The 16,758-nt window shown below is 42.0% G+C and overlaps 1 protein-coding gene across 1 annotated transcript; it reads left to right on the top strand.

Moving 5' to 3' along the window:
• The first annotated feature begins 15 nt into the window (after positions 1-15).
• abhd17b (abhydrolase domain containing 17B, depalmitoylase) lies at positions 16-15,198 on the top strand. The gene is made up of 4 exons (XM_041042051.1): positions 16-567; positions 2,553-3,029; positions 11,871-12,050; positions 12,466-15,198. Exons 2-4 carry the CDS (start codon positions 2,563-2,565, stop codon positions 12,683-12,685), a joined length of 867 nt encoding a protein of 288 aa, XP_040897985.1. The 5' UTR covers positions 16-567; positions 2,553-2,562; the 3' UTR covers positions 12,686-15,198.
• The last annotated feature ends 1,560 nt before the right edge of the window (positions 15,199-16,758 follow it).

The following is a 16,758-nucleotide window of genomic DNA, read 5'->3' as shown; positions in this document are numbered from 1 at the left end:
GCCCCTATTCGCAAGCCAAGAGAACAAGCAAGAGTGATTTACTCAACTAAAGCGGTGATGTTTCGGAGCTGAGTGATCCCGTTGTGAACTGAATGGCAAACCACCACGGACGTGTGACAAGAATTTAGTTAAAATTTGACCCTTATCGAATATACCCATGTCGCTGTTGAGCCTTTTAGACCTGGACGTTTTGAATGAACCGACCTCTTTATCATTCAGGACCATATGCTGAGAAAACCGAGCGGAGGAAAAAGAAACGACAGTTTGGGGATCCTGTGCGGACTGGAGGACGAAACGCTGCTAGCTCATAGTAACTCACAGCTGTGGTGCCAGGAGGGATATCCACACTCAAAGTGACATCGCTAACAAATAGGACACAGAACAGAGGATAATCTGGCCGAGGATAACCTCGTCAATCTCCTGGCGTCGAGAAGAAGATAAGTTAGTTGACTTGGTGCGAAGATAACACCTGACTACGACGACGTTGGCCAGCACTGTCACCTCGAAATAGAAAGGAAGAAAAAAAAAAAAACCCTAAAACGAAACAAGTGTCGTGCCGCCGTTCAGGTAATGTTGTGATCATCTTCTGCTTTCAGTTTGAAGAAGAAAGACACGCACGCCTGAATGTCTGGTGTTTCTGGCTAATTGGCCCATCGCACTTGGCAATAAATTGCGTCTAGCCTCTGGAAATTAAACCTCCACAAACCAGCCTAGAAATGGTAATCTCGCTGAACACATTGCTGCCTCCACCACCATTTTACAGTAAATCGCTGCGGGGCTCCATTCTGTCTCCCTGACTATGGGATTATGGACTATTTTGGGGCTAAATGGGAAGCAAATAGCGTCCACGGTGTGTTTTGCTCCTCTGGGATGTCACAGCATCTTGCAGAAGTAGCACTCATAGATTACAGGCGGCTATAAAAAGTGTTCACCCTAAATTACCTCTGGTAGAGCCAGTTATTCATTTGAATGGCACACAGGTAATTAAGTTGAATTGAAGTCACCTGTGTGTAATCAAGGTCCCACAAGTGGTTTTTAGGTTTAATGCACCAGTATCTGTAAAGTTCATCTGCTGGTTAGCCAGAGTATGCACAGTTTAAAAAAAATTTAAATCCAATTTAGCATACAAGAAGAATCCTGGTGGTGGAGTCCACCAAGAAGGCTATGCCAAATCTGTAGCTCTTTCAAAGTTGCCAGAGGTCTATGAATGGGATGGAAGACAGGCAAGAACTGTTGTCTGAGTTCTTCCTCATTCATTAGCTGTACAGGAGTAGGAGAAAGAGCTAAAATGAAGTGGAAGAAGGTTCCAACTACTGATAACAAAATTGAGTTTTCTCGTATAAGCCAAACATTCCACATCAGCATCAGTTATAGTGGCCACATTATGCTATTGGATGCCTTTCAGCAGAGGGACCTGAAAATCTTATAGAGGCTAAAAGGCAGAAAGAAGCATTGTGCTGGTATATCCTGGGGAAAATAGCTTTCACCAAACCTGCACACCAATGATTTCAGACAATGGTAATGTCATAGAGTGACTAAGTCCAGACCTCAATCTAATTAAGACCCTATTGGAAGATATGAAATTGAATGTTGCAGTTAAACTTACCGGTGCTTTAGGAGTTTTGTCAGAAAAAATGGAAAAAGTGTTTTCTATCAAAGTGATACTTTCATATTTGTATAGACTGGATGTAATTGCAAGGTTGTAATGGCAGGATTGAATGTCTTTCTTCTTGTACCTTCATTGGAAATTCAGTTCTCCACACACTGTCATAAGCTGTCGTTAAGATCCATTTCTCCCCATTCAAAACAGCTTGTGTGGTTAAAGGGAGTCAAATTACAAAGCAACCACCGAAGATAAATTTGAAAATGACTTCACAAACATACTAGCCATTCCTGGAAAACTGGGTGTCATCTTGACCAACCAGCTTTAGTGTCACCGAAACGAGCTCTGCTGACATCTCCAGTGGTGGCTACTGCTATTCAAAAGCACCTGGAATATCTAAGAGGTAGCCTAAGGTGGAGGTCCAGGTGCAGGGTGAAACAAAAAAGCCTTTTAAGTCAATACTGTCTGAGTGGTTGTGGAGCCTCAAGGCAGAGAGCAAACACTCAATCAGGGTCAGGGCTATATCTTTTTTTTTTTTTTTTTTTTAAATAACCCTGGCTGAAGAGAGCTATGTGTTCTGGAGAGCGGAATTGATAGTGTATTTAGGGGGGAAAGACAGAAAAGGACAGCAGTCTGGCTTTAGCCCCCAGTCCTGGAAACCCCCTGCTCTTCCCTTTAACAAAGACAAGCGTTTATATTCTCTGAGAGAATATCATTCAAGAGCTGTATGGCACGAATTTGCTCTTGTGGTGTTTTCCTTGTGATCAGTCTGCAGGGGATGCAGTGACAAATTAGTGTCTCAGTTGTTTGAGGCAGCTCAGATGCTCCTGTTTTAAGTGATTATATCTGTTGTCTCTCTCATTCATAGTTCTCAAATACCATTCTTACATTTAATCTGCTGACAAAATGTATTTGTTCCTGTTCTAACTATTCACTTTCCCTGTCACAGTGTTTTGAGGATGAATCACTTATCCCTCAGCGAGCTATGCTGCCTGTTCTGCTGTCCACCGTGCCCTAGTAAGATCGCCTCTAAGCTGGCCTTCCTGCCCCCAGAGCCCACCTACAGCCTCATGTGTGATGAGAGCGGCAGCCGCTGGACGCTGCACCTCTCCGAGCGGGCCGACTGGCAGTACTCGGCCCGGGAGAAGGACGCCATCGAGTGTTTCATGACACGCACCTCAAGAGGGAACCGCATTGCCTGCATGTTTGTCCGCTGCTCACCCAGCGCCCGTTACACGCTATTATTCTCCCACGGAAATGCAGTGGACTTGGGCCAGATGAGCAGCTTCTACATTGGCCTGGGCTCACGGATCAACTGCAACGTCTTCTCATACGACTACTCAGGTTACGGCGCCAGTTCTGGGAAACCCTCAGAGAAGAACCTGTATGCTGACGTAGACGCCGCCTGGCAGGCACTCCGGTCAAGGTAAGGAGAGATGCTGATGGACAGAGGGGAGATGGATGCGGGGGAGGATGGAGTTATTGATTTGTAGTGATGAATGCAGTGATATTAGAGTAACTGAATAGCACACAGACCTTGTAATTGATTTATTTAGAAGTGGAGATGCAAGCATCACAAGTGTGGCTCCTACGTGCCAGGCACTCAGAACATGTTAATTAGTGACAGCATCCGTAGTTGGGAGTAAAACAAAGCTAAACGGCGATGTAGATGAGGCTTCAGGTTTTAACTTGGTTGCAGGAAATGGTGCCACAGCTCAGATCTTAAGGGGAAAAGGAAGTAGCAGAACAAAAAGAAGAGATTAAACCTTCCTGATGATAATAGTTCTGTGCTGAATAGTTCTTCTTATTTTTCTTCTGCATATTGCAAGTCACAGATTAACCAGTCAGAACAGTGAGGAAAGAACCGTATAAATAGCAGAACCTCTGTTCGTGTCATTTCATAGACAGCTTTGCATCGGTAGTGGGAAAAAATGTTGTGAATGCCAACAACAACAACAAGAACCATTCTTGGTTTTCTTAGGCTGTGAATGTCAGCAGCTATGAGGGAGTTCCACAAGGTTCTAAGTTAAACAGGCACCACTGAAATTAAAGCCTATTTAAAACAAAATCAGAGGAAACCAGGCTGATGTAGACTGATTGGGAGAATCACAGGGACAGAGGGAGCTGGGTGGAGGGATGGTTAGATTGAACCTGATAAATCCATGGGTGGAGATGGCGAGGAGTGGAAGTTTAGTAGAGATGACATGATGTTCTTGTAGGCAATAATAAGGAGCGTGGTTTCTATGATTATGCTGGCCAGCCATATGTAGGTGTGAGTGGGTGCTCTGCTGCATCTTTTCGCTCTGCAGTCTTACTCATGTTTATGAGCCAATATTTGACTTCTACTGATTGGAAGTATGTGAGAGAGATCTCTCTCTCTCTCTCTCTCTCTCTCTCTCTCTCTCTCTCTCTCTCTCTCTCTCTCTCTCTCTATGTATATATAGATATAGATATATCTTACTATCTCAGATTTTCCAGATGATAAAACTTATCCATTTCTTCTTGTTGATGATGCCTGCCTTAATCAATATCATTGCAGAGAAATAAATTATCGTAATTTCCTAATCTTGGTTTCTTAATTTTCTAAATAAGTTTTCTCAGCTTCAGTCCCTTCCTAAGTTTAAGTCCTTTCTACATGTAAGCAGTGTTACTCAGTTTGTCTAACCCCATGTCCTTCACTTCCTTCCATCCCTGTTTAAGAACCTCTGCTCATTGTCTTCCAACCTCTCGTCATCTCCTCCTTTTGTCCTCTTGATATAGACCTGATACTCCTCTTATACTCGTCTTTGGGGTTGGATCACCAAGGGAGCCTCTGTATTGGTGGTCCACAAACATTCAGTACATACACATGTGTAGAGCTGTGACCGTTAGTTGAGCAATTGATTTGTCGAGCAACGGGAAATGAATTGGGAGCTATTCTGATTATCAGTTCAGCAGATTATCAGTTTGTTTGACTGTTTGAGTCAATTCTTAAGCAAACATTTCCAACTTCTCACATATTTTTATATTAAGGTAAATGAAGTATCGTTGGGATTTGGACTATTGATTTGGCAAAGCAAGCAATTCATTCATAGTATATTATACGTATACATTCTGTAGGGGAAAGAGTTGACAGATTAATCAGTAGTGAAACAAACAACTAGTTGCAGCCCTGCACACGTGCATTCGAGACATGCTATAGCCACACACCTGTTCTGATCAAGAGCAGGATGTGGAAGAGGACTGTACAGTGTTTATCTGTGTGTGTGTGTGTGTGTGTGTGTGTGTGTGTGTGTGTGTGTGTGTGTGTGTAGTGTGTAGTGTGTGTAGTGTGTGTAGTGTGTAGTGTGTGAGGCTGTGAGTGAAAATAATTTTTGTTTATGTGGACGAGGGAGAAATAAAAGTTCATCCAGTAGGCCAGTCAGTTGTTTCTGTATACTTCCTGTTGGAAGACAAACAAATGACTAAGAGAGGAGAGGGGGAACGTTTGATCAGGAAAAGGCTGGAAGAAGAGAGCCAGAGCAGTGTAAATCAACCACAAAGAGAAAACCTAGGCTTCTGATGTGGAGTGCTCCTCTTCTGTCAATGCTGATGTGGGTGTATGATCTTTCTGTGGTAAACGAAGGTGTTGGCACTGCAGAGATTTCAAAGTGCTGATGGAAAACACCGGTAGAGGTAAATGCTACTGTTCTGTAGCTACTGACTTTTTGCTGTGAATTTTACACCATCTAGAGCTCCATATATTATACTGAGTGGTCTTCTGTAAATTAGAACCTTTCAAATAAGGAAGCTGGCAAGTTAAACAGGAAACCCTTGATCATAAAGTTCTGCACACAGGAAATGGGCCACTGCTGAGAAGAAGAACCTGCTTGTCGGGTGGCCAGACACTGTGTGTGTGTGTTTGTGTTTGTGTGTGTATATGCAGAAACAAATTCTAATGTTGAAACCTTTCGGCCACTGGTGTTTTCGGTTTAGCATCGTTTCATTTCCAGGAAGGCCACACAGAGTTTTGAGAGTGGTGAGAAAGTATAAGAAAGACATTATGAAACATAGGAGTTATAAGAAAGGCTTCTTGGCAATCTGAAACACACTCTCCTTCCTCTTTCTTTCTATACACAGCACCAGACTGCTTAAAAGAGAAAGCAGTACAGCTCCTGTGTTGTTCTGCTCTTTTTTTGTGTCTGGTTCCTGTCTTCTTCTTTTCCAGCTTACTTATCTTTATTGATACACTAAGGAATCACTGGCTCCCACTCATAGTTGTAACCACTGCAGAAATTAGCTTAGAAATTTCGTTTAATCTGAACAGAGAAAAAACAGATGCTTTATCAAACTGTTCTTGGCGATTTGTGTGTGGGGCGCAGAATGTGGTAACAGCAATTCTTGACATGAATGCAAGCCTTAACTGTAGGCTGCTCTTATTATGTAAGCTTAGTTATATAGTTTAGATAAAAAAATTTGCATGGTCTGACCTATCTTCCTCATCTATCTTCTACTCACTGTGGGACCTGGGCTGTGTATTCACTGTCTGTAGATATTTTATTTTATACTGATAACTGTCCCTGTCTATGGTCTCAATGATCTCGTTTCCAGTGGTGAAGCAAATTAATTCAAACTGTAACTGTAATGGTATGCTTCAATAATATCTATTATTTTTGATTAATTTTGTTACAGCAGGATGCACAGAGCATCCTGCATGTGATCCCTCGAGACTCTGGTCACCAAAATAGTAGCTGATTGTCTGAATAAGCTGGATTTGGATTTGAATAACTGCACTAGGATGTCAGTCCTTATCCATAATGGCTCTACTTAATTTGCCAAGGCCAGCTAAACTTTTGTACTTTGATCAGATGGAGTGCCCATTTGCCTGCTGGTGTGAGTGAAGGCTCAGGGTTTGAAATGTCTGTAAAAAGGTAATGGATTCTGTACATGATATTAATCAGTTGTACATAAATTGTATACTCTATCGTGGATTTGTGGGTTAATCAGGGAAGAATCCTCTTTAAAATCAAATAAGAGGATTACAGGAACAAGGAAATAAAAATGATATAAGACGTCACAGCTTTCTGGCATGCTGTATGTCCTGTGGCTTGTAGTCCCATGGCTAAAAGTCACGCAGCACAGTTACACTGAGTTCCCTCTGGCTTTCACAGTAGAGACGAGTTGAACACAGTTACATGTGTGAGTGCTTGCTGTTCTTTCTGAGCACTGCTTTGTTAAGCATTTGCACAGTTGTAATTATGTTCGCGTGTCAGCAGAGATTCACACAGTCACAATTAAAGGTTAAGGTCTCTGTACCTCACAGGACCAGGTCATGTGATACTAAGGCAAAGATTTAAAAATGTAGCTTTTGTTTGTTGTTCTTCTGACTGAAGTCATTTTCTTTGTGATGGGGGAGACGTTTGTGGATGTTACACTTTGATATTGTTTGCCACAGAGAAGAGATGCAGGACACTGAGTCGTATTCATTTTGGTTGGTTTTCTCATCTGTGTCAAAAGCAAAGCAAACATTAAACCAAAACAGAAGAATTATTTCTATTATTTCCATTATTTCTTTCATAAAACCTATGCTGGCCTGTTTTGTCTCCTTACACAATAATAAAGTCTTAGCAAGGCACATTATAACACTCAAAAGCCACGTTGCAAGTCTGAATGACAACTTGTCATGACGTTTCTTTTTGGGATCCTTATTCTACTCTTGCTACAGTGTCTGTCTTTACCACGGCGTATGGTGATCTCCTCGTTTGTATGTGTAAGAAAAGGCTTGACTTAGATTTTACCTTTCAAAGAAATCCTGTGTTCATTTGGGTCTTCATGAACACTCAAAAAATGGACACTTGTAAGGAATTGGAAGATCAAATTGATATAAGATCATAGTTTAATTCCCCAAAACCATTTTGCATACTTTTTTTTTTTCCAAATGACAAGCAACAATTTAGAATTTGTGGTTTGGATACCTCGATCACTGACAGCAATGTCTTCTTCATTTATTGCCATGTCAGCATCTCACTCTCTCCGTCTGGGTGAGCTCTGCTGTCTCTCCAGTCGCAGTATATATTATGTTAATGGACCCGCTGTCAGAATTGTCAGCGCTGACAGCTTATGTTGCCACGCACCAAACGTTTTTGGTTGGTAACACTCTGCTAAGGCCTCCAAACCCCTGACATTATATCAGCTCAACAAGCACTTCAGGTTCGCACTGATCCGGTGCTGCAACTTTGAAGCTAATCGCTCGAATTCAAATGTGGGACTTCAAGGCTCATACATGGGCACAAAAAATTATAAGTTAAGAACGTTTTTTTTTTTTTTTTTTTTTTAAAGAAAAAATGCGATGGAAGTCTTGTGCACAATTTTATGAATAATTTTGGCCTTTCATGCTTTTCCACTGTATGTACAAAAACTTTTAGTGGAGAAGCTTCAAAGCCCAGTGTAAATAAGGTCTCTAGTACGATATATTATCATATATTTTCTGCCTTTTTGACTGAGCTGTCAGTGTCTGATGGTTTGAGGGCTGTGCCAGATTCATAATTGACTGCCTTTGTGATAGAAAGAGGGCACAACCCAGCCTTTTGACCCTGCTGAACATGAATCAACTAGATTGTGTTTATCACATCAAAAGGCCTCTCTGCATGGCCTCACATTAAGTCGGCTGCTTGCATCCCTCGTGCATGTCTCTCATGTTAGATCAGACGCACAGCCTGAAGATGAGAGCGGCTCTCATATCTCTCTCTTGCTCTCTGTGCTCTGTTGTACTGTCGGTGTCTTTTTTTTTTTTTTTTTTTCCCCTGATTATTTAACATTTTGAACACACTAGATCTTAACTACTTCTGCTCCTGTTATGGTTTTCTGTGTCAACCAGTCTTTTTCCTTTTATGATTCGGCAGTCAGCAAATTCACCTCCTCCTGAGTGTTGACACACTGGTGTAGGCTGCCTTCGCTGTGCTCCACGGTCATATGACAGAGGGTGGCCACCTGTCACTTCGTTAACAATCTAACCAAAACTGCTCAGCCAAGCACACAGACGCACACCTCTCCTGTGTTCTCTTGTTCAGCCACGGTGGATGAGGCACTCCCTTCACCTGAGTGGGGGGGGGGGGGGGTGGTCAGATGATTCACTTGTTCTGTGAGTCAGCAGGTTTACACACTCACACACGGGCTCCCTTTATCATACAAAGTATTACACATGCTAACAGGAGACTGTGTCACATCTGCTATTTGTTGCACCACATTGGAAGAAATCCACCATGAGAAGAAGGCGCAGTTTATTGACTAAAGAGTAACCAAGTTGATGCAAGCTGTTTGCCCACTTCCTCTCGGTTACCGTTTGTGTGTGCGTACATGTGTGTGTGTGTGTATGTGCGTGTGTTTGTTTTCCTCTTCTGAATGGCTCTGTATCTTTTTTTTTTTTCCCTCCAAGATGGAGGCGGGCCAGCAGTCAATCCTGCTAGTCTAATATTGAACAGTAGCCTAGCAACCGATTTCCAATGAGCTTTTAGTCCGAGGTCTTCCCACACTGTGGCCAATAAAAAACAAATAGGGAAGGAAAAAAAATGGTCACTTCCTGGTCAATCCTCTGATTGATCCAAATCAAAACGCCATCTGTCTTCTCAGATGTTCAGTAGTGGAGAGAAATTCTCACAGGCACGGACACGCAGGGAGGCAAGCCACCATGTATATGAATGTTTACTTTTCTTTACTTGAAATATCAGTGGCGGTTGGCATGATGATGCCTGCAGACAAAGGCTGCTGTGTCTGTTCAGTCAGTTGGGTGGGGCGCGATCACTCACCTGACTGCACTCTATGACACAACAGGAACAGGGTGCCTGTTTGTTATGTAGTTAATGTCCTCACATCTTAATATTTAATTAACTCATAATGACTTTTTGAAATGTGTGTGAGCATTGAACCACAAAGAGCGATCGTAACATTTCCTTACTTTCACAACATATCTCAAAAGGCAAGTATTCAATGAAGGAAATGAGTTAAAAGGTGTATTGGAGCACTTCAGTGAAGGATCCCCCTGCTGTAGTGCAGATGGTACTGTAATCTGTTAAACATGCCTGTACATATGTTCAGGATATCCTAAAATATCTATTAGTCATAGTGACTGCTATGGGATGCGAATATTTTTGGTCTTCAGGGAGCAGGAGGTGGGCAGCCACAAGGGAGCGAGAGACAGAATAGGGGAACGAAGGGAGGATGTGATGCATAATAGATTGGATTTGTGTCAGGAGTCTAAATTGATGAAGGTTTGGGGGAGGGGTGTAACCATGGAGCACGGCTGGCTATGGCTTGTTGAGGTCTATTCAAGCTGAAATGCAATGGAGGAAATTGTAGACTAGTGATAGCCGGTCCAGGGGGGGTTGCGTCTTGTGTGGAGCTGGGCTGGTTAAAGGCTGTCATAGGGCCATTTTCAAACAAGAGTGCAGCTGCAGATCTGCACTGCAATTGTCCTCCTCTGTGTGAGGAGGACAATCCTGAATGTGTGAGGAAAAGCCACAGCAGTCCATCTAACAGTGCCAAGACAGCAGGGTGGGATAGCGGTTAGAGTGACCTTGTTGGAAGTAGAAGTTCACAGGTTCAAGCAAATGCAAGCAAATTTTTGTTTTATTTTTGTTCCTACACTCCTATTTGTGCTTACATGCCAAGTTAGTTTTTGGGACAGGCTTCCTGTACTTAACATCCAGCATCCTTTTACCTGATGACTAAGCTGTCAAATAGTTTCAATTTACTCTCTCTCTCTATATGGACATTACATAAGCTTTATTATAGCGTTGTTGTGACGTCCACGTGGTGAGTGTTAATGTGTCTTAGGATTGGCCAGGCTTTAATGGCCTGATATGGTGAAGAACACAACAGCTAGATAAGCATAAACAGAAGGAGATAAATGCTAAGAGCAACAACCGCTAATAAAAGGTAACAGCAGATAAAGGGCTTCATGAGGGCTACGCTGATCTGTTCAGTGAAGGTGACAACTGTCCACAACAATCTTTGACTTTTGAAGTTAACAGGTAATGGTGCTGTGAACAGCCCAGCGCCCAACGCTCTGCAGTCAGTTTCCCACGCCGTGCCTGTATTTTCGCCACTATTTATACTCGGTTAAGGCCAGCTGACACACCAACGGTAAACAGATCCTATATTCCTGCCAAGGACTGTCTACAAACTAGGCTGTCACTGTGTGTACATTTCCATGTTCAGTCTGAAGTGGATGTGTCTGCACTGAAGTCTGCTGCTCTTTGTAGCAGAAGGCCTACAGGCCTGCAGACTGTTCGCTTGTGAAGGTTGTCTTAGACTTGTGTGTGTGCGCGCGTGTGTGTGTGGAGTTCCTAATTATAATAATCCATTACAGCTGTGTAGAGTGGTGTCAGACTTTGGAGTTCATGTATTGTTCATCACTGTGTATTACAGGAGTCCGATGGCAGAGGCAGGAACTTTAAGCCTGTAATGTTAGTGTTGCTAATTTTAATAGTAGAGTAGAGATTTAGTCAGGCTGGTTGTGGCTGTTTATTATGCACTATCCAGCAGTGCAGTGGTAGAGACAGTGATGCAGTGTGCTCAGACTAGGTTTCAGGTCGTCAGCTGACTGCTTGCTTGCTTGCTTGCTAGAGTGGGTCACGTTCCCCGTAATCAGCTAAGGAATGTCTTCTCTTCCCTTTTTTTCCCCTTTCTCTCTCTGTTTCTCCCTCACCCTCGACCCAGTATCAGTGTCTCGTTTTCTCTCTTTCTGCTCGTTCCCCCTCCTCCCTTCCGAATCACATGACTTCAGTGGTGGTTGTCTGTGTTCAGCTGCTGTGAAAAGCAGCAGAAAGCCACTGAACCTTAGCTCTATCGCATCCTTGTGTGCTTGTTTTAGGAGGGCCTGTAATCACTGAGTCACTGTGGCATGACGTTTCAGCTGGTAATAGAGTGTGAGTAAGTCTCAGTTCGCACACAGGTGTGTGTTTGCTTATGGAGCAGCATGTGGGACAAATAAGAGAGCGATGGGAGGCTAATTGGCAGTGTGAGCACATTTACAATGTGATGGATGAAAGGCAGGATTTACCTGGAGAATTGTGGTTACAACAAGTTTCCCTTTTCCTATGAAAAGCATTTTAAGAAAATCAACTTGGATTCCAAAGTACAGTATTTGCTTTTTCTCTTTTGCCAGCCAAGCTGCTTTTTATAATTAACAAAAGGCCCAACTGGACTCCTGCCAGCCTCTACCCGAATATGTCTGGCTACTAGTTGTGTAAATATTCCGTTCATGATCAGCAAAAGCGTGATATTCAAATATTCTGTGTCTTTCTCTCAGATATGGCATCCGGCCAGAGAGCGTGATTGTGTACGGCCAGAGCATTGGCACCGTGCCCTCTGTGGACCTGGCATCTCGCTATGAGAGTGCTGCAGTCATCCTCCACTCCCCACTGACCTCTGGCATGAGAGTGGCCTTCCCTGACACCAAGAAGACCTACTGCTTTGACGCCTTCCCAAAGTGAGTGCACTCTGTGGACAGATGACGTCCACCGAAAAGCTCACAGCCTCCTGCCGCAGATATTCAATTAACAAGCGTATGGATGCATTTAAATAAAAGCCAATGTATGAATGAATCAGGGAAAACACACACACACACACACACACACACACACAGACATTGCTGACATTGCGGAGTTATACATTTAAATATGTCAAATAATTTCAGGAACTGTCACATCAGTTAAAAATATTCATAATAGCTCCCCCTGGTGGGCAGTCAGCAAACTAGCTCTGCTCTATTTCTCTTTCTTGGTAGATTTTTAACATTTATTGTTTAATTCTTTATGATTAGTATAGCTCAGCCCAGGTCTCACTTTTTCTGTATTTTGACATCCCTACCTAACTCCCTCTTTCCTTATTTTCTCCCTTCAAAGCATCGACAAGATTTCTAAGGTAACGTCGCCGGTTTTGGTGATCCATGGTACGGAGGACGAGGTCATCGACTTCTCCCATGGCCTGGCGTTGTATGAACGTTGTCAGCGCCCGGTGGAGCCGCTCTGGGTGGAGGGGGCCGGACACAACGACGTGGAGCTCTACGGACAGTACTTGGAGAGACTCAAACAGTTTGTTGCACACGAGCTAGTCAACTTGTAAAGGAGCTGGAGTTAAGGGTGGAGAGGGAAGAAGAGAAGAAAGCAGTATTTACCAGGAAAGGTTGGAGGTTGGATGATGGGGTACAATTTGTTTTTTTTCCTTTTTTGTGAAGTAATGCAGGTAGAAAGTGGTTTTTGTCTGTGTAGTACTGACTCTATGGTGGCTGACTTCTCTCATCATCGAGCACCTCTCCCCCTTGGAGCTCCAGTTCTCCCGGGCCCGGGTCCCAGGCCCTGTCAGCACCGTCCACGCCACATGCTGCAGCTGTGAACTTACAACTACTCATCGTTTCTTTTATTTTCCTTTTAGATTTCCTTTTTATCATGTTGAAAATTGCACATCGTGAAAGTGTGTGAATGAAAGAGGAAGTAGACGTGCACAGACAACATACCATGTGTATATGCAAAAATATGTGCGAGTTTGTGAGTGTGTGAGTGTGTGTGTGTCACATTTTTGCTGCCTTTTGAGAAGGACACGGTCCACAGTTCTTAATGAGACCTCTGGTCAACTCCTGAGGCTCGAGCCACGAGCTGGACTGGACCGGACCAGAACTGGACCTGACTCTCACTAATCCAACTGAACTCCATCTGACTATGCGGTCGGGTTTGGTCCTACACACTGCAGTCACCATGATTTTTTTTTTTTTTCTTTTGGATTAATGTTTATTATATTTTTTTATATTATACATGATATTTGCACGTATCAGCTGTCACTGAAGAACAGTACAAGACAAACTGACATATTACCTAGCTGTGCCAGTGTTGCCAAATGTTTAGTATAATATATTGCAGAGACTCAGATACACAAAGAAGTGTATGCTGTACAAATAACATCTAGAAACATCTGGAAAGCTCTGTTAGCTGTATTCAGTCTCTACTTCTTTGTTTAGTCTTATAATGGTACACTTTTGAGGTTACAATCTACTACGAGAACATGATGCCAGATGGCGCTCAGTCAGCAGCTCACGTAGCCAATTAAACGGCTGAGGCTGGATATCATTGACCAATAAAGTCTGGGTTATTTCCCCACGTTGTCTTTTTAAAAACAAATGTTTCCACAGTTCCTACATCTGAGTATTAAAGTATTGTTGCTGTGAGATCAGTATCACTGCGTTCTAGTTGATTAACTCTGTTTTCAGAAAAATGAAATACTGGACCATTTTGTGGACAACATATCCGACCCCTCTGTGGAAATAAGTATTCGCCTTGATATAGTAACTCTGAAGAAGCCCAGTGTCTCCGTTTTTTTCCTGTCTTTGGGACTGATGATATCAAATTAAATAATGTATGAATTTACTATTACAGATCTCACTTATGTACCAGAATCAGATCTTTCTAGATGTGTCTTTTTATATGATAAAGATTTAACTACTGTGACAGCAGCTAACAGCCTGTGCTCTGATCAAGACTCATACCACTAATGCCAATCAGGACTGAGCGGTAAACGTTACTAACACAGCTGGTGTTGATTCATTTTCAGTCCAAAAAAAAAAAAGAGTGTTGTATTATAAGTTATTGAGAAGCTTTTACTTCAGTACAATTGAGCTGAAAATGAATGGACTCCAACCTTGGTTACTCACACACAATGTGGGTTTTGTCAGTGTAAGTGGCTCAGCATTAAAGGCCTCCATCATGGACAGAATGTTTTGCTTTTGTTTCTGTCTTAACTTTTATCTTTCTGTCTGCATGGTATTTCTGGAGCCATTGTTGTCTGTTGATTTGCCCTTTAATGCTGAGTGAGGCCAAGCAAAGCATTAGCCAGCTGATGACTCCATTAAGGCACTGTCAGTGCCCTGAAAAGCAAATGTGCTACTGCATGCCACAGAAGGCTTGTTTCTCTTACGTATTTGGCCTGTATAACAAACACAGAACTATTTAGGAAATCTCAACGGATTGCTTTCTTATGGGTATTTTTTAATACCTGTATTACACTTGAGTCTGTGTTTTTAAAAAAAAAAGGGTTCAAATACTTACATACTGTTATATGACAATTAACCAATAAGCCAATGGGTGCTACTGTAAACCTTCAGGTCTGATTACTTACAGGTTGAGAGGAAGCAAAGACAGCTTGACGTTTGTCAGACTGACCAAGATCCAGATCAGGATTGGTAACTGTTGTTGGTCAGGCGATGGTTTGTTATGAAAACTACTTTTTTTTCACAGCTCATTTGTCTTATAAACAAGGTTATGCTTTTGTTTTCACTCTGTAAATAGTATTTGTACTGGACATGTTGTCATTTTTACTTTTGCTTTCACAAATTCTCAATGTCATCATCTCTCAACTGTCGTTCTTCTCTAACTCTTCATATGACAACTATTGTAGACCAAGGTAGGCCATCATTTTGGCTTTTCGGATGACCTTTGTACTGGTCACCTTGATTAATGCCATCTCTGATTTGATTAGATTAATTTTGTATAGCATATTTCAATACAGAAGGAACTTATATGTAATAACAATATTGATATAGTAATTCTAACATGGATAGAGAAAATAAAATGGTATTTGAGAAACAACCCAGATTGTGACTGAACTTTTGATTTTGGGGGAAAGCTTTTTATGCTTCTTAATTTTACATCTGTATCATAGGTAGAGACAGCTCATATCGTGCCATGACGGCAAGTAATCACATGGTCTTGCGTGTGATTAAGATGGTACAATACAATATAATGGAGTCCTCCTCCAGACATGATGGAAACTTGTTCTAATTGTGAATTGTGATCTTTGCTCCACCACAACACAGTTCGATATTTACAGACAACACCCTGCCCATCAGACCAGACAGAGTATTTGACCTCCCATGCTCTAGGACAAATTTAAATTCTCTAGTTATACCAATATCTTAAAATCTGTAAAAACCTAGTATCATCTTGTGTTTTTTAAATTAGAGTGCACCTACACAGTGCCATGAAATCCAACACAATGCCAAAAAAAGCTATGGAAGTTATGCTCTATTTCTCTGACTTAGCAAACGTCTACTGTATTTGTGTTATCATTGCTTCATTTTTCAGAATTCATCATTGTGAAATCTCAAGATAAAGGCTCTGTGATCTGGTCTGTGCTCCTCTCTGACTCCCAACATGGGAGGTTGGTTTTTACTCTTTCATACCAGCAGGCGGCGGTGTGGCTCAAGTTTAAGCCCCTCCCCTCATTCCGTGCCGTGTCAGTTCTCCTGGTGACCCATTCATGACTCCTCGGAAACCACTATTTCACTTTAATGAGGTCCAAAGAGAGGGACCTATCCCGCTCTCAGATACCTTAGTTTGGGAGTAGAAGCACAAAGGCTATATGATAACACGTCAGTGTTTGCTTTATGGTATGAGCAGACAAAAAAAAAAAAAAAAAAGCTAGTTTGTGCTTCCGCTGCAGAATTACAAGGACAAAGTGTGCTGTGAAGGAACATAATGATTGTGTTGTAGTGCCTTGAAATCTTGCTGTTAATGTCACAGCTTTTTCCTAAGGGTTCTGTGAACAGGGTATCTATAGCTCAGTGAAGTAGAGATAAATCCCTGTCCATCTGTAAATCAAAATGTAACATGACATTTTGCTCCATACTAGCATATTATGTTAACAACACTCAGCTTGTTAATATGGACTAAATGCTAAAAACAAGTACTAAGACACTCTGGCACAGGACTCTTCTCCTGCTAAAAGAGGACTGGAGGAGGATTTGTAGATGTTTTCCCTGAGCATGAGTATAGACAACAAAGTACAAACTTCTGTGTGTGTAAGCCACCACATCTTGTTTTTTTGGCAGGATTGTGTAAGGATTCATTCTGGTCTTATTTAAAAATGACAAAAATATATTCTAGCCACCACTACTACTAATACAATGATTATAATGATAAGACTAGTTCTACAGCGACAAGTACTACTGCTCTTACAGCCAAGGCTGTGGCTACCTGCCAATACCCAGAGGTTGTGTCCTCAGTATTATAGTGCTTTAACAACCTGGGGGGAGTTACACCCTACAACTGAAATAATAATAATAACTAATAAGAAGAAAACAATACCAACATTTTATTTTGAGGAATTCTTTAAGACAGCATTTAGATCCGGAGAGAAATAAAATTTAC

The sequence above is a fragment of the Toxotes jaculatrix genome, chromosome 7 (assembly GCF_017976425.1).
Source record: "Toxotes jaculatrix isolate fToxJac2 chromosome 7, fToxJac2.pri, whole genome shotgun sequence".
Lineage (NCBI taxonomy): Eukaryota > Metazoa > Chordata > Actinopteri > Toxotidae > Toxotes > Toxotes jaculatrix.
Note: the sequence above shows the minus strand (reverse complement) of the source record. Positions and strands in the feature narration are given on the sequence as shown.